This window comes from Sceloporus undulatus, chromosome 9, assembly GCF_019175285.1.
Source record: "Sceloporus undulatus isolate JIND9_A2432 ecotype Alabama chromosome 9, SceUnd_v1.1, whole genome shotgun sequence".
NCBI lineage: Eukaryota > Metazoa > Chordata > Lepidosauria > Squamata > Phrynosomatidae > Sceloporus > Sceloporus undulatus.
Genome location: NC_056530.1, coordinates 17866983 through 17890501, shown reverse-complemented (window position 1 = coordinate 17890501; position 23519 = coordinate 17866983). Strand labels below are relative to the sequence as shown.

Sequence of the window (23519 nt, the reverse complement as noted above, 5' to 3'; positions counted from 1 at the left end):
ATGTAAATATATGTACACACACCTTGCATTCCATGTGCATATGGTGGGTATATAAAATCTGGAGAAACAGAAACTAGAATAGGACTATCTTCTATACAAATTCTGCATAAGAAGAATAAGAAGAACAATGGCTGACATCTTCCTATTCAGCAGCTACAATAGTGTAAATTGGAGTTACACTATCTTAACTTCTGGGGATTCCTATTTATGGTCATGAATGACTGAATGTAACACCAAAATCCTACCATTGTGCCTAGCAGCAGCATTAGGAGATGATGTCCACAGCATGCTGCTCTGTATAGAGGACCTTTGGACAACCAGATGGGCCAGATCTCAAGCGCTCTCACATCTTTAAAGTTTTCTTTCAAGGCATAATGGCTGTAGAACTGCATGGCTGGAGTATTATGGCCTACCCACACAATGTAGGATTATGGCTGCTTTATTTTGGCATAATAATCTTTCAAGACCTTAGATTACAGTTGGCCCTCTTGAGTTCTGTGGTTATGATTATTCACGGAAGGGCAACCTCCATTAAAGTTAATGGTGCCCGCATCCATGGTGCACATGCATGGGAACATGTTTCCATTCAAGCCTATGAGGCCTGAATATATGCAAATTTTCAAATTCACAGGGGGATCCAGACTGGATCACCCATGAATTCGGAGGGAGGACTGTAATTTTATTTGTTTGTGGCAGAATGTCCATTACAAAATTTAAGGGCTGACATCCTATTGAGTATTAACAACTGTATAATCTAGACTTATATGTGTGTAACTGTTTGGCATTCATGTTTATGATCATGTTACCATTGCCACAGTCACAAATGCCAACCCAAGCCTACCTTAACAGGCAGTAACTGCACCAAGCAATAGAGGTCTATTGTGTTGATGCTTAGGGCAGAACAGGATGACAATTCCAGCCCATCCCAAAAATGATCGCTAGTGCAACAATCAGAAGAAGGACACCTCCAGCAATTCCTCATCCCATCACACATTGCTGGCAGGATGGAACTGGAAACACCATCCTTCTGCCCTCCGATCACCAGCAGAACAGACCACCATCACTCAGTGTAGCTGCTGGCATTTAAGGTAAGTTTGGTGTATCAGATCAGGGGATAATACACAGTTACACATTTGTAACTACATCCCGGATGTAGGATCTCAACCTATGTTAACATGGTCTATCAACTAAAACAGTGATACTCAAACTTTTTACCCCTGGGGACCCCCGTTTACATCTACATGCAAACGTTGCACACACACCCCTCAAAGAACTATAGGAATAAAAATATTTTGTTGACCTAGTGTGTGTATTTTCATTCACACATTCATGTAAATTCATATGTTAAAGAATGTTAATCCAATAATATATCACTACCAGCCCCAAGCTGATAATGGTAGTTACAACAACTGATCCTCTTAAAGGCACTGCTGAGGTGTTATACATTTGCAACTGATCTTTTGGGCTTCTACTGCATAGCAACTAATGGTATGTAATGGGTGGAGATACCAAGCAAGTCCATACCGAGTTACATTTGACTTCAAAAGAGGAAGCTTCTCAAGAATTATGGATTTGCATAGAAAAGAAGTTGAGAAGAAGAGCCAAGAGGTCAAATATCTCCAGATTTCATGGAAATTACTCAATACCAGAATAGTAGAAGATCACATAGAAGGTAGACCCCAAGTCAAGAAATGTACTTCCAGGTCCAAATGACTGCCACCATGGTTAACAAGTTGAGCTAAAGAGGAAATCTGAAACAGAGGGTTTCCTTCAGAAAATGGAAATTAAGGCAAGACAACAACAAGGAAAACAGAAAAGGAACCCAAACTTACACAAGTTATAAAACAGGTTTAAGTTCAGTTTCCTAGCTATCCTGATTATTTTAAAACAGGGTTCAGTTTTGTTAAATTGTTTACACAGATACACTTTACCCACACAGCTTTGTAGCATGTCTTTCCCACCCCAGTGATACTACCCCTGCCAAGACACAATGATATCAGAAGCAACACATAAATCATTCAACCCATATAGGTCATCTGTTCGGAATGATGCAGAACTGGATTCTGGGTTTGGGGAATGTAATATCTGCTTTTTGGAGGCAGTGAAGGAATCCAGTAGGCATGTACCGTAATCTTTGATTCTATGATTTTATGGTCCAAGTCAAAAGTAAGAATGGGATAGGTCCATGAATCATAGAATCATAGAGTTGGAAGAGACCACAAGGGCCATCCAGTCCAACCCTGTGACATGCAGGAAATCCAAATCAAAGCATCCCCAGCAGATGGCCATCTAGCCTTGGCTTAAAGACCTCCAAGGAAGGAGACTCCACCACACTCTGAGGGAAAGTGTTCCACTGTCGAACAGCCATTACTGTCAGGACGTTCCTCCTAATGTTGAGGCGGAATCTCTTTTCCTGGAGCTTGCATCCATTGCTCCAAGTCCTATTCTCCGAAGCAGCAGAAAACAAGCTCACTCCCTCCTCAATATGACATCCCTTCAAGTATTTAAATAGGGCTATCATATCACCTCTTAACCTTCTTTCCCACTAGAAATTATGTCACCATCTATGCACAGCTCCAGAAGGTGTAGATGGGGCATAACGGGGGAGGGACCTTAGGCAGAGTGATCTTGCCACACATCCTTAGTGATGAACAAGTGTTAATTTCCTCTTGGGTTATTACTAGGAGCACTCTTTTGATTGTACTTTTGAGAACGACTACGGGGGGAAAGATTCTATGCTTTTATAATGAGCACAGAAAACGTTTGCAACTAAAGAAGGAGGTTGGGCTTGGGTTTCTTGGTAAGTTTGCAAAAGTCTGGACTTCTGCAGCATCATTTACTTCCTCTTGCTCTCCAGAGTTATTTCCCAGGTAACACCTTGTCCAGTGGTAATAAGTTCCCTTTTCAGCCAATGACCTCACTTCCTCCAATGCGTAACGTAAGGACTCTTTCATGTAACCGTACAGCAGCTTGGTCTACTCACATTTTCCAACTGCTTGCTGGGAGAAGACAAAATCCTGACTTGTCACGGGATCATCTCTGGGCTGCTTTGAGTCGAACCCTTACTGGAGATTGAAGCGAGTGATCACTCTACTAGAACGCAAGTAAGATTAGAAAATGTGGCAGGGATTGATATGATCTTTTAAAAACATGTTGAGAAAAAATTGTCAAATGGTCACAAATGAATTCATTGATATGATTATCTGATATCTGAGGGTCTAAAAGAAAAATAAGTTGCTTTATACATTGGGAAGAAGGCTGTTTTTTTTCTAGGTGGCTCTTTTAAAGGGTTTCCTTTGCAGTACGCTCAAATGAAATGGCACACAAAATTCAAATCTGATAATATTTCCGAAGCAAAAACTCAAAGCTTGTAGAATATCAAAGCTTTCTTTTTTTTCCTCCCAAATATTACATTTGAAATTTATCAGTGGGGATTACTTTTAAGAAAGAAGAAGAAGAGATCATTGTGGTAATGTTAGTCTTGAGCAAAATATAAGCGGTTGAACCAGCTTCCCACCGTGAAGCAGTTGGCGCAGTTTGAGTGAATCAATTATTGATGACTGCAGTAAAGGTTCTATTCTATTCAAGTTTATATTTAAGCGGTGGTAAAGTACTATACCTACAAATTGGAGAGAGTTGGTGGTGGAGTCAGTGGGGTGCTCAATTCACTACTAGGCTTATTCCAGCCTTAAAGGAGAGCTCTGTCATACTGCACCTATTTAGGGAATAGTTCAGTGCCACTGCTTTAGAAGCTGGACTAAAATTCAGAGCAAATCCCTTTAAATTACCGTGCATTCCTGTGATGCGGAGTTTAACTGTGAATCAGTTTGGTTTGATCCTCTATGCTTTTACTGTTGCAAGAAAATTCCAGTGTTGGAAGGTCAAACAGTCACCGTTCTGGTCAGAAGATCTTACTGCTTTCTCTATGCATGTTGTATATTTTCACACTATAGTGTCACGGTGCTATCATTCCACTTTAATCGCTATGGCTGTGAAATCATGGGGTTGGCAGTTTAGGGAGGGACATCTAAAAATCTCAGCCAGAGGACTCTTGGATCTCACTAAACTACAAAGCCCAGAATTCTACAGGAGGCAGCCGCAGACATTAAAGTGGAATAATAGCACTATGAGCCTTATTGTATAATAATAATACAATAATATTATCATAATAATAATAATAATAATAATAATAATAATAATAATAATACATTATTATTATTATTATTATTATTATTATTATTATTATTATTTATATCCCACCCCTCTGCGCAATGCAACAGGGGCAGCTTACAACATTAAAATATATATCCAACATTAAATATACATTCCTGTTAACTCCCAATCCCACCCTCCCCTTAAAATACAATTAAACAAATTACAAGTATAAGTGTAAGATAAGAAAGCTGAAATGGAGTAGTGGAATAATGGCTTTCTCCATGCCTCTCCGCATGACATGTCAGCACTTCTGTTCCCTTCCCAAGGGAGACAGTCATAAAAACCTGCCTTATGTTGTGCTGGAAAATCCACTTAGTAAAAGGCAGACTTTTACAAACATCTCCCTCGGGAAGGAGAACAGAAGTGTTGCCATGTCATGAGGAGGGGCATGGAGAAAGCCACTCTTCTCCTACTCCATTTTGGTTTTTTGTTTTCATGGAATGAGGCCCCAAAAGAGTGTAGTGTAATGTTGTAAAAGTTCAGGGAAATGTATTTTTGGAAATATGGTCAACTTATATTTTTGGAATATTGCATATGCCAAACGCAATTTTTGAAAAAAGATCATATTCACCACTACCATCCTATACAAGTATTACCCCCATACAGGTACTGGGTGCAAATCCGTGTTCCAAAGAAACAACTCTTTTTTCAAGTATTATTTGGTAATAAGGCTCTGGAAGATAAGTTTCCTGTAAGTGACCTATATTTACCTATAGCACTCAGGCACAAGGAATTGTTTGAATGTGTTACAGTCTGTAATCTTCTCTCACATAGGACCATAATGGGGTTCGGCCTGTGAACTTCACAGAGAGATACTACTTTGCTATTAGGTAAAATGACGGCATTGCCTTGGGTTGTAGATTTTGGATGTCATAAAAGATCTGCAAATATATTCCTATAGTCAGAGAGAAGGAGAACTGCTTATGATTTTTTTTTTGTTTAAGCTACCATAACTACTTCTATGGATACTTATTATTGATTTGAGTTGGTTTTCTGCCTCAAGAAGCAACATCTTTTGATTCAGCCCTACATATGAACTGTCTAAGCAGACTTAGCACATCACCCGAAATCCAATGCAACATGCCAATAAACGCATATGGAAAAAGTTACCTTGTTTCTTAAAGTTATAAAGTCCAGACTATATGCATAGGCATCTATTGCTAAGCACTAGGAAGACTTATTGCTGACACTGTTACAATACCCACACCCAGAGACACCACAGTTTCCAATACGAGGCTCTCAGGCTTGGGCCCCTAAGACATCAGGCATCAGCTTCCATGGCTCTCAAGCAGCGTTCAGAGATTATAACAGCTGAACGTCTTAAAATATCTAGAGAATCATGCTTGGGACCAATGGGTACGAGAAAGCAATCCTCAATCAAAAGGAAGTGTATTCTACTATGACAAATCCCATCATTTTAATGAGCATGCCCATTGGTTCTTTGGAGTAGGAATGATGGGAGTTGCAGTCCAAAATATTTGGAGAACATGCTGTCTGAGAAAGAGAGATAAAAAGGATGGCAAATATATCCTTCTGTTCAATGTTTTCCTTGAGGAAAGAGATGCACCATTCTTGATGTTCAGATTTCTGATTAGAACCTGCTTTCACTTTCAGGCTCTGAGAAGATGGCACCTAAAAGTCTGGTCCTGGCTGTTTACACCTTTGCTTTTGTGACTGGGCTCCCTTCCAACCTCCTGGCCTGCTACTCATTCCTGAGGAAGGTGCGACAGAACCCGGTCCCCATAGATATCCTCTTGCTGAACTTGACTATATCGGATCTCTTCCTTCTACTCTTCTTGCCCTTCAAGATGGTGGAGGCTGCCTTAGACAACACTTGGCCTCTCCCTTACTTCCTTTGCCCTCTGGCCAACTTCTTATTCTACAGCAGCATCTATCTCAGCACTCTCTTCCTCATGGGGGTCAGTGTGGAGCGCTATCTGTGCGTCGCTCACCCTGTCAAGCACAAGTTAAACCGCAGACCAACCTATGCAAAAGTGGCCAGCCTCTTCTTTTGGTTGCTGGCTTGTTCACACTGCTTAAGTATTGTCTATGTGGTAGAATACTACGATGGAAGTGAGAAGAAACCTGATGATAACTCCACCTGTTATGAGAACTTCACTCCTAGCCAGCTCCGCATCGTCCTCCCTTTCCGCCTGGAGCTCTGCATTGTCCTCTTCTTAATCCCTTTCATCATTACCCTTTTCTGCTACATCAGTGTCATACGGATCCTGACCTCCATGCCCAACATCAAGCCCCAGAAGAAGCAACGGGCCATAGCCCTAGCCTTGGCTACGGTGCTCAATTTCTCCCTGGCCTTTGCTCCCTACAACATCTCTCATATTGTGGGCTTTATTCAGAATGAGAATCCTTCCTGGAGAGTGGAGACGTTCTTCCTCACCTCCCTGAACACCACCCTGGACCCTGTCATCTTCTTCTTCTCTTCTGCCACCATCCGCCGAGCCTTCACTGGCTTCTGGCTCCGCATTTGCTCTATTATTTCCTCACCATGCTGCCTGGTTTGCTGCAAGACTCCAAAAACAGACGCCAAAGAAGAAGGAGCTGGCCAGGTATCAGTTTCAAATATGCTGGCTGGATCCAGCACACCTAGTCCTTTCACAAGATCCGGGATATCCGAGAACTGAACCCTTTGTAAGAAGTGCCCTATATGGTGCATCATTTCTGGGCTCCAAAGCAAGGTGAAAGCTTTGAGATTTCTTACTAGAACTCTGAGATTCAGAACCTGGCTGGTGCCAAATATATTCTCTTTAGAGTATCAAAACTACATGGCACACCCAGTTTTTTCCATACAAGGACCTATTTCCTGTAATATAATAGGAGTTTCGTGTTATGACTGATATTTTTGAACTATTGTGTGTCAGAAAACTTTTCCTGTCTACTAAAATTATTCAAAGGATCTCCCAGCACATCTCTACCTTCTGCTCACTTCTGCCTTGGCGCATTCCTGAAACAAACAGCCAAACAAATATTTGAATCCCAGCTCAGTCAAATGTTCTCATTTCTCTATTTAAGTGCTGCATTTGAAACCAGGCATTCAGATATTCAAATTTGCCTTTTGAATAAGAAATAATATGTAACTTCCAACTTTTATAAACCTGGTTCTTTACTTTAATGGCTGGCCATTCTCTTGATTGTTTCCCATCAAGGATTTGCTTCCTTCAAAGAACTCTTTCCATGTTGGACTGCTTGCCAAGGATCCCATGCAAACCGGAAGAGTTTGTGGCAGTATTAGGACACTGAGCACAAAACAAATTCATGCGAATCATTTGCCAGTCATAACTGGGCTTCAACAATGCCCCATATAAACTGAGCATGTGTGCCATGGAACACACCCCAACACTAGATGTGACTTTTAAAAAGCCACCTTTCCATCGCCGACATCATTTAAGTATCATTTGTGACCATTTAGCTCTCCAGTCCCTGAAAAACTTTACTGACTGATTTCTGCAGACCAATGGTGGAACACTGTTGTGTTTTAAGATCAAGAGCAAGTTAGATTAACTTGTTTGGGTCGGTTGGACAAATCACTTGGAAAGATTTGTTGGCCGTTACTGATCTTCTCTTTGAGGAATCTCTGCTCAGGCACAAGATTTCATAAACCAGATCCCACATCCTATTATTCCTGTTGCCTAAACAGAGCAAACTTAGATCTGTTGTCTGAAAGGGGTTGGATGGGCATTCATCCATTGTTGGAGAAGAACTTCCATGGAGCAGGAGCTATATGTCCAAGAAGCTTAGGTTAGATCTCCAGCCATAGATTGATCATTGACAATGTTTGGGCTGGTTTTAACCCCAGAATTGGGGTGGAACATAGGCTGCCTTCAGGCTCTAGATTCCAAAGCCCTCCATTCCCATAAGAAGTCTCAGGATTGTAACATTTAGCTACCTCAACCTGGAACTGGTGTTGTTGGTTCACTCCATTGGTTTCAATGGGGTGGAGAAACTCTTTAAAAATGCTGCCCTCACTTCGCACCCTGGTTGGTCTGAACCTTTCTATATCAGAAATGCACTTGATTCCTGTATATGAGACAGTGGTTTTGCTATATGAACTTGATTTTTATATCTATAACTTGATTTCTATATGTGAGACAGTAGTTTTGCTATATGAACTTGATCTTTTTAAAAGTACTTTACTGTAACTTGAATAGTCGGGGATGCTTTGACTGAGATTTCCTGCATGGAGGGGGTTGGACTGGATGGCCCTTGTGGTCTCTTCCAACTCTGTGACTCTATGATTCTACAATGTGTTTTATATATTTTATCATTTTCATAAGCTGATTTCATTTGTTTTGTAAAGAATGGTCTGTGTGTGTGTGTGTGTGTGTGTGTGTGTGTGTGTGAGAGAGAGAGAGAGAGAGAGAGAGAGAGAGAGAGAGAGATTATATATAAGACAATAGTGATTAAAGTGAGCCATGAAACTCATCAAATGAATTCAGGCCAGCTTCTATCTCAACCCAGCCTACTTCACAGGACTCTGGTGTGGTTAAAATATCTGTCTGTAAGGGAGAGAGAACCATGAATGTTCCTTCAAATCCCTGGAGGAGATGTAAAAGAATTAAACTAAGAGGATAAATAGTATGATTTTTACTCTTTAGCCACATCTGGTGTTCCGCAAAACCAGCTTTCCACAACTTGTTCCTGGCGGTTGGGACTGTAGGATGTCCAAAATATCTGGAATTCAACTGGTTACCTGCATCTGTCCTGTAATAATTGGGTGAAAACCGAAATAGTGCAACACTTATTTTCATAGCAATTGGTTCATAACTTGTTGCAACAAAGGGACTTTTAAGGTAATATGTCAAGCTTGCATCTTTTTGTGTTTTAGACTCTTAGCTTTGTGTTTTTAACGGAATCGTCGATTTACTTTTCTTTTCAAGCAGGTTTTTAATAGGTAGTTGCACCCAGGGAGGACTGTTTTGGGGGTGTTGCTTTTTTGTATATTTCTAATGGTTTTATACCCTTGGCTTAGCACGTCTTTAATGATTTTGTATTTTTAACTTGTTTTATTGGTGCGACGTTTTTAATTCTGTTTTCAAAGTTGCATTGTTGTTATTTTAAGCATCCTTTGTGGGCCGCCTTGGGTCCAGTTTAGGAGAAAGGCAGCATGTAAATACAATAAATAAAATTATATTTTTTAAAAGTTTGTACTAACTTTTGTACTTCGTTCGAACTGGTTGAAAGCTGGTTTGTGCCTTAGGTATATATAAATTATATCTATCTATCTATCATCTATCTATAATGAACAAACAAATTTAATAAACAAACAAACTTTTCCAGTTCCAAAATAGGGCTACTTGTACTACAGAGGCCAATATGAGGTATCTCTCTAGGTTTCCAGAGCAAAATTCTTGCCATGGCAAGATAAAACCGCTTCTTAAAAACAATATACAGTTGGCCCTTCTTATACACGGATTTCATATACACGGGTTCAAGCATCCACGGTTTGAAAATGTTTTTAAAAAGTATAAATTTCAAATATCAAACCTTGATTTTCCATTTTTATAAGGGACACCATTTTGCTATGTCATTATATTTAATGGGACTTAAGCAACCATGGATTTTGTTATCCACAGGAAATCTTGGAACCAAACCCCAGTGTATAACAAGGGTATAACTGTATATTTAGAAAGTTAAAAATACTAATACATTAAAACAATAAAATTATACACAGTCAACCCTCTGTTTTTGCAGGGGATCCGTTCCGGATACCCACCCACCCGCAAAACTGGAGACTCGCAATTATTCAAGCCCCATAGTCTTGAATGAGGCGCACACCCGTGACTGCGTGGGAGGTGTGTGTTGCAGAGGCGTGGCCCATTGACTATAATGGAGGTTGCCCCTCTGCACATATTCAAGAACGCGGATCCCAAGTCCATGAGAAAGGAGGGGCAGCTGTACAGACCCTTAAAATGGTTTGCAACCAGTCGGCCAAAAAACAGCATCTAGGCCTGCAGAGTCATCTCCCCTCATCTGAGGTTTAGACCAAATGAGGAAACAGATTTACACTAACCCAAATGATCATATTTTGAAAGGGGAATAAAGCAGTAGATCCTGATGTGAGGCACGTACTGTTTTGGCACTGTGAGTGGGCTGCTCCTTCATGTTGTTTGGGAATGATGGGGTTGCAGTTCAAGACATCTGGAGAGCAGCAGTAGGAATGGAATTAGGTTTTGCAAGGGCAAATAAAAAAACATTAAAGTGTTTTTGTTTTGTTTTTTGTTCTATAATATGGCACTTCTGTTTTTCAGGTACAATTTAAGAAATTGTATATGCATATGAAAAGCCCTGTGGTGTAGTGATTTGATTGTTGGACTATAACTCAAAGAAACCAGTGTTCAGACCATCTCCATGGAACCATGGAATCCCTCTGGGTAATCTTGGGCAAGTTGCACTCTTTCAGACTTGGCAGAGGTTTTCCATGGCCAAGTGCAGAGTCAAACCCTGGTCTCCAGAATCAAAGTCTGATGTTCAAACCACTAAACCACACTGGCTGTCTCTCATATAGAGCCACTCCTTTATTAAGGAACTGAGACAGATATACATGCAGAGATGCATCCATTACAGATGCATGTGCAAGGATTTATACACAGGAGCCAACTATGGACCTTGACAGACCAGCCATAAAGGCCGGCATGTGGCCGGAGTGGGGGAGTGGCATCTGCATGATGCACGCCATGGCTCTGCCTCCATGCCACATGCTACCACATGCCGGGCGATATCATGGCACTCCACTGGCGCTGCGTCCAGATGATGCAGTGCCAAAAGAGCACAGAAAGGCCATGGCGCCGGCAGCTATGGCACCCTTTCCATGGCACAGAAAGTAGCCACTTTTTGTGGCTCCATTTTGCTCCGTGGAAAGGCCAGATCGGGGCCACAGTGTGTGGTTGCTGCAGCCCTGATCTGGCAATGAAAGAGGCGGCTACATACTGTCTGTACAGCCCCAATGTCCTTTTTCAGTTACATTTAAATTCATGAAATATCTGAGGAACAACTGTCACCCATTTACTACTGGATTCCTTAAAGGAACAGCGAAGCAGGAGCCCCCATACATGCTTAGGCAAAAAGTTGGGGCAGGCTGGATTCTGTTAGTCACACTCAGTCCATGAGCTGGGTGCTCCCATGGCAGTGGGGTATTGGATCCATTTGGGGTTTTACTTTGAACTATACCTATCCAGGGTGCAAAATTCTAGCTACAAAATAGATCCTGCACCGTGTATAAGTTCTGACTAAATAGATTCACCATTTGCCACTGCCATGGGAGCCTCCAAGGCTTAAGGGAAACATGCTGCAATCAACACATCTACTTCCTCCTGCTCTTTCCGTATGTCAGGTTGGAGAAGTCTGCTCCATTACATCACAAGTTGTGTATTTTTAAGTCCTCCTATTCAATGGTAGGCAGAGGAGACACGCTGATGGCTGACATCACCATATTACACATTTTCCCTTACCTAGATCTATAGTAAAAGGGGGAAACAGACATAAGGCTGTCATACATACTAGGAAATAGGAGCCACATTTCATGGCTCTTTTTTTCCACCAGGTTGGGGGTTTGGTGTCCAGTTGCTGTGTCCCCAACACAATGCTTCCAGGGGTGACACATAGAGCCACCCCGTCACACTGTTTGTACAGCCCCTAAGTTTTAGGAAGGGTATTGCTACATTTTAAGCTCTTTTAAAAAAAAAGTTAGAAGCCCTTCAAATGATGGTAAATGAGGGAAGGGAGCATTGGCAGTTAATGACTTCTATGTCAACAGGCAGTAAATCACTTTGAGTTTTACTCCAAATATTAAAGAAATTATCTAAGGTGCATAAACCTATCCTCAACATATGCCCAGTACTTTGGATCACTCTTTTAAAGTTCAGATTGGATTCACTGGCCCATGGATATGGGAGCTTTCAGCCACCACTGGAAAAAGGTGTAGGCCTCTGCAGAAGTCAGAGGTATGGACTGGGACCTCACAAGTGCCATAGTCAGCATTGCATTCAATAGTTAAACCACTTCTTCTCTAAAAACAGGCACCGATTAGTGAATCTGAATTACAGCCTGGCTGAAGAGGGAAACCCCCAAGGAGAGCTGAGAATATTCATCAAAAATAGACCTATTTCTGGAACTGGATAGAAAAAGAGGATCTGAAAGTTCAGACCATATTATGAAAGGAATCATGGCGAAAGTGTGTGTCTGTGAGAAAGAAAATGCCTTCCTACATTCATGTAGGAGGGGAGATTTTGAGGACAAGGAACCCAACCCTTTATGCCTCCAGAATTTTGGTAGCTTTTTTGACATTGCCAGATGCCTTAGTTTATTTTAAGTGGCTGCAGCTAGTAGAGGTGGCAATTTCTTCCCATAATGCCCTGGTGTCATTTCATCCCAGGGCCTTAAAGGAAACAAACATGGCAGCAACAGCAAAAAGCCAGGAGAAGAGTTGGAAAGTTTCTTGTACCCCTCACTTACATTTTGCCACATTTGCTGAAAAGGATCAAAACACCCACCAATTCCATGTATGCAGAGAGATCTTGTAGCACCTTTGAAAGAACAAAGTTGGCAGCATGAGCTTTCCTAGGCTAACATCTACTTCTTCAGATGCTTTCAGTGGAATGGAAGCCAGGGACAGACATATATATGTCATTGGTATGTGAGAATGTCAGTTCAATTTCATGGTCACTGAACTCTCCAAAAACATACAGAAGACATTTGTATTCAGACCTAACTGAATGAAACAGCCTAAGTAACCTAAAGGCACCAGACCCTGTCTGATCTTAGAATCTAAACTGGGTCAGCTCTGGTTAGTTATTGGATTGGAGACCGCTAATGAATATCATGTGTTATAGGTTATATTTCTGATGCGGTAACTGGTAAAACTACCTCTGAATATTCCTTGCCTAAGAAACCCCTATGAAATTCAAGGGATTGACATAAACCAACAGGCAACTTGGAGGCACATGTACACACAATTGCCTCATGAATATGCAGTCAGTATCTTTGTAGCATAAGATGCAATAGGAGACCTGGCCTGCAGTGAACATTTCAAGCATACATAAAAAAAAATATCAGTAACAATGCCCAAGAAATCCTAACTGCTCCATATGGAAAGCGGTTGTCAATTTGTAAACTCCTCTTTATTAATCTTTTTTTTTTAAATTGCAAATGAATCAACTTAGATTATCAGGATGTAGGATACACATTTGTTAAAACAGAGGTGCAGGAAAACCGTGTTTCAAACAAGCAGGCCATATTCTCAGCTCGACAAATTTAAGACAGCTTAGACACACAATAGGCAAAGTCATGGGATGCTGCTCTTGCTGGGTTGTATCACTTTAGACTCTGAATTGGAAATGACCAATCTCAAAGGTGCCCCTTTGACATGCTATTTCCATATGTGCAGGAAGTTTTAGCTGAGATTTTGACAGATGATCCTTCAACAACTGCGGTTTTAAAGGCTACTGTACTGTCCAGCAAAACTGCAGCCTGCTCCGTGTGATCCTATTATTTGAATACGCATGTATTTATAGCATTTATAGCCCTTTCTGTAGCCAAAAAGGATTCCCAGAATGGCTTGCAAATAGTGTAGCTCAGTGTGAGCTCTGAGTAGCTGAATCAGCACTTACCCAAGCGGATGAGGAAGAAAAGTTGGATGAGTTTCTTTATGGACAAATTAATGTTTAGAACGGTGTGTATTTAACACTAATGCAGGACTCCACAGGGGAACAGGTGTTTTATGTCACATAAGCCTGAGCAAGCTGTGATCCACATATCTGTCTCTGCCTTGGGAGAATATCACACGTGGATTTTAAACCTCAATTCCCCAGGGAAGGAAGCAACATCAGAGATGCTGATCACACCACGCCACTTTCCTCCCATGGTTGACCCTTCCTCCAGCCATCTCTTTTCATTCACGGGAGAAACCCATGAATGACCTGCCAATCGCGCAATGCCATGGGTGTGAAAAGCTATTCCCAGGGCATTCATGGGATTGGCAGTCCTGTGGTATCACTGTCCCCACCTCCTTCCATACACAAGCACACATACACCTAACATGTAGTTGATAACATAGCAATGATTGTCATCTTAGCCCTTGACTATATATGAGTCCTGAAGAAAGATCCTCCTTTTTTCCCTAGTTCCAGAAATAGGTCTATTCTTGTTTAATGTTCTCAGGTGCCCTTCGGGTGTTCCCTCTTCATCTTGCAAGATAATGATTGAGTTCCTATATGTAATATATTCTTCCTTCCTTCCTTCCTTCCTTCCTTCCTTCCTTCCTAGAAATACAACCACAGATGTGCTGCACAATGTGGCATTTGGCCCCAGTTAAACTCATGTGCCATCTAGGATTAGCATTCCTTCAGTAATCCATGATCAGCACATGTTACATTTCTGAAAATTAGCAAACATTTTTTTCTTTGTTGTACCCAAATTTCAATTTAGTCTTTTAATGCAATGAAGAGTTCACCAAGAAAAGCTACTGGTCTAAGACTGTTTCTTTTCTTTCTATTCTTTGATTTTTTTTCTCCTTTTGGCTTGAATCCCTATCTCATACAATTCTTCAGATGAAGATCTTGAAATATGCTGCATCCATGTTCATCCCAGCTCATCATTGCTCCTCTTGATGAGACAGTGCACCTCCTTAATCTCTTTTCCAAAGTGGTAATAGTATGAATACATATTGTCCCATGTAAAAATGTTCACCTAAGATTTTGGAGGCCACAAGAGTGTGAAGACACAGTAGGAAAGGATAATTTTCAATCACTCAGGTAAGGCTCAACTCTTTCTTTTTGCTCTCTTGTTATCCATGGGGTGTGGCAATCTTCAGCCTGATAGAACTACATTTTTCCTTCAGGGATTGCCACACTTGGACGATCCCATCATCCACGGCAGTGGAGAGAAAGTAGAATACAAGAGGGTCCAGGAAAGCATTGCACGCACTTGGAAGCAGAGCCACAGTGCGCCACCAGACATCTTTTTTGTAGATGAAGCCCACAACATGGGATATGTTGTAAGGACCAAAGCAGAGGACAAAGACAGAGAGAGTGGCCCCTGCCACCCGCACTGCATGACGCTTCTTCTGCATGTGGAGATGTGATCCAACCAGGACCCGGATGCAGGCAGCATAGCAGAAGGAAGTGATGGCCAAGGGGAGGAAGAAGAGCACCACGGACAGCTCCAGCCGTACAGGGACCAACAAAGCCAGTTGTTCATCACTGAAGTTGCTGTAGCAAGTCAAAGTGTTGCCAGCAAAGAATCCAGGACTGACACCACTGGTGTTCTCCAGGATCAAGAGGAGAATCCCATGGAATCCTACTATGCTCCATATCCCCACAGAAACCAGGCATGAGTAACAAGGCTTCTTGTAAACCTGGTACTGGATGGGATAAACAATTCCCAAAAAGCGTCCCACACTGACAGCAGTCAGAAAACAAACACTGGTATAGATTGCGCCAAAGTGGATCACATTGTAAAGAGCACAGAGGAAGCCTGGCATGTCCCAGTCCACTCCCCCCACTGCTAGCATCTTGAGGGGTAGGAAGAGAACAAAGACCAGGTCGGAGAGGCAAAGGTTGATCATGTAGATGAGGTTGGGTGTCACACGTACCTTGGCGCGACTATAGAAGACATAGAGAGCTAGGACATTGGAGGGCAGCCCCAAAAGGATGGTGGTCCCATAGACAACCAAAGAGATGATATTCCAGGCTTCCATAGCATCAAGATCAGAGGGAAGTTTGAGCCCAAGGCATTTGTTTTCATTTGCCCCTCTACTACCAGTTTTCCTCGTCCATTCTGCAGCAGCTTGCAGTGTTGAGCATTTCTCAGGTGTACTCCAAAGGAGCTGTGTGAGAGAGAGTGAGCAGTGGATGCAACAAGCATGGAGCACACAGCAATCAAGGTGAAATGGTCCATGAAAGATTGTTCGGTAAGGATGACCATGTACTGAAGCAATAAAGCCATAAACTCACAGGAAAGCCCTGCAAAAGCAGAAATTGTTAATGGCCCATTGGGTTTCTGAATACACCTGGATTGATGAAGGGGACAGGAAAGAGGAATAAGTGCCTGGAAAACAGGAACAGGTCTCCTTGACATTTTGAAGCTGAATTACCTTCAGGGGGAAATAACTGTTAGTTTTCCAAGCTCTGACATAGGCAAGGTTCTTATTCTTTACCCAGAGTCTGACTGATGACATACACAAGCCTAGGTTGTGCTATGCATGCAGAGTGGCTTTTTGAACACTGCAGAAGATGCTAGCAGGAATGAAGATTCACATGGAGAAGTGTTGCAGATGCACAATGATGCAGCTAGAGTAGAGTATCCATGAACATTGCATGTTGCATGCGCCATTGTGCACTGTGCAATCAAGTGACAGTTATGTGCATTCAACAGTTCTCATAAATTGCTCTACGCTGGTATTCAGAAATTGCTCTATGCATGGTGTAGCGGTCTGAGTGTTGGACTATGAATCTGGAGTCCAGGGTTCAAATGCCTGCTTAGCCATGTAAATCCACTGAGTGACCTTAGGCAAGTCGCACTCTCCCAGCCTCAGAAGATGCCAATGGCAAATCTCCCCTGAAGAAACTTGCCAAGAAAACCCCTACTTTCATACTGGCTGCTTGAATCTTTATTGGTTTGAATACTGATTTTTAATTGTTGTTTGTGAAAAAATATTATTTAAAAGAAGGGAAAAATGGCTTAAACAATAATATATAACTTGGGAGCCTGATTCCTCAACTTATCTTTACCCTGTTTCAGAAATTACTTTTTCACCATTACAGTCCTCCATGTGAGTCATCTGCTCAGCAGACCCTGATCCTTTTACTTCTTGTAACCATTATGGAGCTTAAATAAAAATGTTTGTTTGAGTCATATGATATTGCTTCCGTTTGGAGTGACAAAACAGACTGAGAGACTCAGGGAGGATGTACACTCCAATAACCAGTGGAGCGTTTATTTTCTAAAGAACACCAACCAGAAAAAGTGACAAGTGTCCTGTCGTGTCATTTTTCTCAAGTTTGAATAAATGATTTTAAGTCAGTAAATGCATCAATCCCATTGATTCAATGGACCTAATCCTATTAAGACTAAGAGTAGGATTTAGGCTTCAATCTTTAACAGCACGTTTAAAAAAATCCAAAATTAGCAAATTAAGTTTGCTTTGTCCACATGCCTGGAAAATCTTGCCTGCTCTACATTTCTCTGGACTACAGCACCCAAACCAATGGCAGAGGGAAATTTGACAGCCCAAGGAGGGTAAAAGGAAAATCATGTGTGTCTTCTGGAAGCTTCCAGGTGGAAGCACAATGAGCATGTGCCACGGATTCAAAAGCACTTTGCCTCACTGCATTTAGCCAAGTCCACAGGTCTCCAGCAACTAAATACCTTCTTAGAGCAGTTAACACGTTTATAGCAGATGAGATTGGCATGCTGTACAGCTGAGTGGCAATGAGGCAAACATGCTCACATTATCTGATACGGTCAGAATTGGTTCAGCCTCTTAATGAAGCATCTTACGACTCCTGGGCAGGCAATGAAACCAGCATGTATTGACTGCAATGCTTTTCACGCCTTTTCTGTCTACAGATGTTGTTTGTGTTCCCTGCAAATGGCAGATGAAGCACAACATCAACCTGGCAGCTTGTGTTGATTTTTCTCACAGTTGGCCGTAGTTAATAGCCTATAAAACCCTTCAATTGATGAGGGGTGGTTTCCCATGTAGGAAGAGTAGGTGAATTAACACCTCCTTGCATAGTGTTCTAACACTTACTGGCAAAGTGCAATAAATTTGCATGCCCAACACATAGGCTGTGTGGGAAAGATGAGAGCTAAGAAGCACAGTGAACACTGCTGAGTTGCGCATCCTAAGGGCTGCCAGGTATTCATTGCTACCACTGTTTTTCCCCCAAAAAATCTTTGCCTGGTTATTTTTGCATACTGATCCTCAGGAGAAGGCAGGCCTGGTGTCTTCACACCAGGGATAACGCATTTATTTGTGTGTTTGCTTAATTATTACTATCTAACCTGAGACACAGGGCAGCTTGCAAATATCAAAATACAAGATACAAGGTCATACCACTTGAAAGAAACAGAGGTTAAAATATAATTAAAACTATCAGATATTTCAAAACAACTAAAAGATCTCAAAGAGTAGGAAGGAGGTGTCAATTCACCTACTCTTCCTCAAAACAATTCCAAGATCTCAGTAACAAAAACCAAAAATTGAAGACAATATTGTGCATTATTAAAAGCCTTTCCCCAGTCATCAGTTTCCAAAGGCCCAGTTTCACTGTGGAGGGGTCCAGTCTATCCACTTTGTTAGCAGCCACTGAAAAAGCCCCATCCCATGTTTCCACCAAACATACCTGCATAAGAGAAGGACTTCCTTTAAAGATCTCACAACCCAGGCAGAAGCATATAGGGGAATCCAGTCCTTCAGATAAACTGAACTCTATCCACATAGTGTTTTATAGGTCATAGCCAGCCACCATTTTGCTCCGAACCACCAGCAAATAGGAGCTTCCTATTGCTGCTGCCTCCTCTGCCCTACATCTCTTCACTTACAGGCAAAACGGTGGCTAAAGCAACATCAGACACCAAACTGACTGTCTATAAAATTATTTGATATAGAGTAATTTCAGTCTACACTAACTTGCTTCCTCCATCCAAGGAAAACCTAGTTTACCCACACCCAAGTGGGCCCAGTCTCCTCTCACTGTTGATCGCATGGCTGGGTGCCTAGTTCTGGCTGAAGCCTTTGGCCACATAGAGCTGTTTGACTTGTGAGTGGGTTCAGCCAGGGAGGCAGAAATGATCCCAAGGAGAAGGAGAATTGTTTTCTTTCTCTTCTCCTTGGAGCTGCTGTCACCAATGTGACCAAACCTCACTTGTAAAGTTGCTCTGAAGTCGAGTGGCTCTCATCAGGTTGCTCCAAAGTCAGGCAGTTCTATGTGGACAAAGGCTTCAACCAAAATGAGGCACCCAACCCTGAGATCAACAGTGAGGAGGTAGCTTTGGAGTTACTTGGAGTTACTTGGTTGGGGGTAGACTGGGTCTTCCAGGTCAGAGGAAGTAGGCTGGTGTAGGACATAGCCTGATCATTTATGTTTCTGCTTGCAGGTGTGACAAGGATCTTTTATTTTAGTCATTTGCAATGGATGGGCATTGGAGATGCCTAAGGCACATGAGGGCCATAGAAGGGAGTAGGGGGAAAAGTCAAAATGTATTTCAAATCTGTGATTGAGAGGTAGCATTTTTTCTTTGGGGGCACTATTTTTGGTCATCACATGGGTCTTTTAAAAAAACACACAAATCATCAATGAACAAAAGTCACAGTTTTATGCAAGTCAAGCACACCCTAGGCCTAAAATATCTTGTTGACAAAGATACTGAGATTGTCAACTGTAAGTCAAAAGCGAAAGCAAATTCTTTGCATTCTTCTTAAATGTTCTATTCTTGTGCCGTTTCTATTCTGGGACTCAGAAAGCCTACTCATTTCTTTGGAACATCATGAATTCCTATTTATTTTTATTTTTAAATTTCTTATGCAACACTTTCAAAATACAGAACTGTTGAAGAGCTTCAAAGAAGGACTAGTCATCATTGTTGTGAAAGACATCCATTGCCTAAGTGAGGCAGACAAATGCTGTTGTGACAGCAAAATACACGTGGTTGGAGATGTTCCTGGAAGTGAACAAAAATGTAAGCTCCCCCTGTGCACCAGAAATATGCTTGTCTTTAGACTTGATTAAATTTAATTTGCACAAAGAAAGGCATAATATAGTTTGCAATAAATAAAACAATTTACATAAATATGCTGTAGATTGGCATGTGATCCTTGGTAATCTCACACTATTATTGTTTGCTCTGACTGGCAATGATGTCTTTCCTTGCTACTGTAGAAAAGACAGAGATCAGTGATGGCAAACCTTTTAGAGAACGAGTGCCCAAACTTAAATGTGTTTTGGCACCAGATGTTACCCAGTGCTGGGAGGTGGGACTTCTGCCACCCAGGGGCAGGACATCCACCTCCCAAGGGCAGGTCTTCCACCTCCTGGCAAGACTTTCTGAGAGGCAGCTGAGGGCCCAGGCGGGCAGTGGGAAGAGGAGGAACAAGCGCTTGCCTCTTTGTCTTCTTCCCACCCAACTGCCCATCTCCACATGCCCTCATAAATGGCTTTGTGTGCCAGAGAGGGCACACGTGCCATTGGTTCACCATCACAGACATAGATGCTGCAACCACATAAAATGGCAGGAATGTCCAGCTAAAATTCTGCAAAGTAGCTCTTTAGAGAAAATTTGATTCACCTGTCCCTGAAATATCCCTGTGTAATCTATACTGGATTTTTAAAAAGTTTGCAGCATATATATTCAAAATTTTAATGCTTATGATAAGGCTGGAGTAGGAATCCTGTGGCCTAGTTAATGTTGTTAGACTGCAACACAAGGCATTCCTCACCATTGGCTGTTGTGTCTGAGACTGATAAGAGTTGCAATAAGAAAAACGTCTGGAGGGGTATATGATTCCCCAACCCCTCTGGTAAATCCTAAATCCAGTTCTTAGTACCAACTAGAGACAGTCACTCACTTTCAACCTGATCTACCTGCCAAGGCTGTTGTTGACACAAGTAAGAAGTGGTACATGCACTTATTTGAACTACATTAGAGGAAAGGTGTGATATAAATGTAATTAATAATAAGAAAACAAACCCCTGTTCAGTAGATGTGTTAGGAGGAGGATATTTGATATTTGCACATGTTGCTGACCTGCCTTTCACATCATTACCAAGTCTGGTAAATGATGCAAGGAATATGCATCTGGTTACCAAGTATATGCCTGCTGCTAAGGGAATGTTTTGCAAAACATAGGATATTACTGTTTGTTCAATCAATACTGGAATTGAAAGCAAACTCCACGGATAGGTCATGATATCAGAACTGTCACATTGTAGTACAGAAAAGAAATAAAGGCAAATAAGGAATAATATGTTTTTATAAATATTTTTATTGGGTTTTTGGGAAAACTAGGGCTCACAGTACTACAAACCTAGCTTAAGGGGATACTCTGTTGCAGAGTATCTGGCTTATTCACTTAATGGAATTGCAGTAGCAGGACTAGGAAACAGACGTGTTTGTGACTTTAGAGAAATACTATCCATATAGATTAATTCATTGGGCTTATATAAAGGCAAAAAAAGGGTGAGCAGAGTGTGTACATCAAGGGTGAGGGATGTATTTCAGTCCAAGAATAAAATTCATTTTCAGATTTCATTGTTGGGTGAGTTGAGAGGCTACAGAATAGGACCAAAAAGTACCACACTTTTGTCCTTGTTGTTAACTGTTGTCAAGTTGGATTTGACTTATGGCAACCTTATGGATGAGAAACCACCAAGATTTCTCTTTGCAACAGCCCTGCTCGGACCTTGCAGATTCAGGGCTGTTGCTTCCTTAATGGAGTCCTTACAATTTATACATCTAACAACTAAGGGGGGGATACAGATGGGCAGCTCTATGCCACCTGTCTTTGCTCCTCATATTGGTGCCGCATCAACCACATGGCGCAGCACTGATGCGCTCCCTAAAGCACCTTTTAGGAGCACCATAATGGCACTTGCATGCCATGTCAACGACGCTTCCAGCAAGCACTATTTGGGTGCGTGGACACCTGTACGTCATTACTGTGTGCCCCATGGGGGCAGAGCTGCGGCAAGATGGTGCACGCGCGCCACTAGTAGGTGTTTATGGATGCCCAGCCCTCTGGAGCCCTAACATCAGCCCCAGTCCAACGTTTTGTGCCAGTGTGTACTAGGCCTAAGCTTTGGGAGATGCAATTCATATTCTGGGGTGGAGGCAGGCATACAAAAGCTTGCAAATTACCAAACTGTGATATCAAAAGGTAAGGGGCTTGGCATTCTTGAGAAGTCCAGAGAGCACTGTGACCTCAAGAGGGTGGATTCAGCCTCAGGACTGACTTTCTCTCCCTCTTCTGTACATATAAACTTGACTCTCAATGTCTTCATCTCCAGTTTTATCCTCAAGTTCTTTCTGTTAGCAAAAACATGATGGCAAAGACCTTTGTCCTGAAGAGTTTCTGCTAATCAACATGAATTGCATTGGTCTAGATGGACAAACAATCTGATGGATACAGCAGTTAGTTTCTAATGTTCCTACAGTATAAATTAGCTTGTTGGGAAGGATGAAGGCAACAGCAGATCTTTCCCATTGGATAAGGCTTATGGGAACTAATTGTAGGGAGCTGGGTCTTCCCATGACCCACATCTCCTCCATTGTCCATGATGGACAGTACATATCTTAGGCTCAGCCTTGTTTGTCCCTTGTTACAATCCTACCATCTCACCTTTATTCTCAAGATCTACTATCTGAACTGCAAAGAGCAAAACATAGGCTCTGTATAGGTAATGTAGGCTCTATCCCACACATAGTCCTTCTTGTGGGTGGAACACATCCGGAAGTAGTAACTTTCAAGATCAGTGCTTCAGTGTTGCGTACTGGATGCTATCCTCTGATTCAGAGTCTGTCTCTGAGTCCATATAGGTAGGGCCAGGTTTTGGAGCCAGGTTCACCAAGGAAGAATAGTGGACTTCTTCTTCCATCTTGTTCACATTCTCATAGTCAGGCTTGGTGTCTTCCTAAACACATTTAGAGGAAAGGAAGCAGCTTAGTGGAAAGGATGAGAAATTATGTCAGTTTCACAATTTCCCTCATTAGGATTTGTTTTATTTTGGGGGGGGGGGGTTAAAACCATCTCAAATGTATTCTATTCAAGCAATTTCTGAATTTGATCTAATTAAAAGAAGCTAACTGACTGAAACAGAATTCTACATCATTGTCCTGGCCAAATATATAGCTGTCTCCAGCATGAAGAGGACCATGTTATACCCTCCTGCTCTATAGATATTAAAGATAAGGAATCTCTCTCTCTCTCTCTCACACACACACACACACACACACACGCAAATACACGCACATCTATAGGCAACCCTAATTTCTCTCTCTCTCTGTTTTACATTTTTCTCTGCAGAAATATATACACAATTTCAAAGACTTTCTCATAGTGGGAAGGAAATTGCCGAAATTACTTATTGTGCACAAAATGGGGTTTCCTGTGCACAAAATACTGCTTTCTGGGCAAAACAGGAGCCCTGGTGATGCAGGCGTTAAATGTCGGTACTGCAGCCATCCACTCACAAATGACAAGATTGTGACTTCAGTGCCAGCCAGGGGCTCCGGGTCGAGTCAGCTTGGCATCTTTCCGAGGTCACTAAAATGAGTACCCAGCTTGTTGGGGG

At 41.9% G+C, this 23519-nt stretch overlaps 3 protein-coding genes across 7 annotated transcripts in view; 1 reads left to right on the top strand and 2 right to left on the bottom strand.

Annotated features, from left to right (window-relative positions):
• Positions 1-2998: 2998 nt before the first annotated feature.
• LOC121915980 (free fatty acid receptor 2-like) lies at positions 2999-6857 on the top strand. The gene is made up of 2 exons (XM_042440676.1): positions 2999-3104; positions 5830-6857. Exon 2 carries the CDS (start codon positions 5841-5843, stop codon positions 6855-6857), a length of 1017 nt encoding a protein of 338 aa, XP_042296610.1. The 5' UTR covers positions 2999-3104; positions 5830-5840.
• Positions 6858-15013: 8156 nt separating this feature from the next.
• Positions 15014-15925, bottom strand: LOC121915505 (free fatty acid receptor 2-like). The gene has a single exon (XM_042439819.1). The coding sequence runs from the start codon at positions 15923-15925 to the stop codon at positions 15014-15016; it is 912 nt and encodes a 303-aa protein (XP_042295753.1).
• Positions 15926-21205: 5280 nt separating this feature from the next.
• LOC121915974 (B-cell receptor CD22-like) overlaps positions 21206-23519 on the bottom strand; it is a 21858-nt gene continuing 19544 nt past the window's right edge. For all 5 annotated transcript variants that reach the window (XM_042440655.1, XM_042440658.1, XM_042440656.1 and 2 more), the window contains one exon: positions 21206-22859. In XM_042440655.1, coding sequence (XP_042296589.1) covers positions 22698-22859 — 162 coding nt within the window. In that variant the 3' untranslated portion in view covers positions 21206-22697. The remainder of the gene's footprint in view (positions 22860-23519) is intronic.

Bases quoted from the DNA above. Each gene is read 5' to 3' on its own strand.
- LOC121915980 (XM_042440676.1), top strand. From the start codon at position 5,841: ATGGCACCTAAAAGTCTGGTCCTGGCTGTTTACACCTTTGCTTTTGTG.
- LOC121915505 (XM_042439819.1), bottom strand. From the start codon at position 15,925: ATGGAAGCCTGGAATATCATCTCTTTGGTTGTCTATGGGACCACCATC.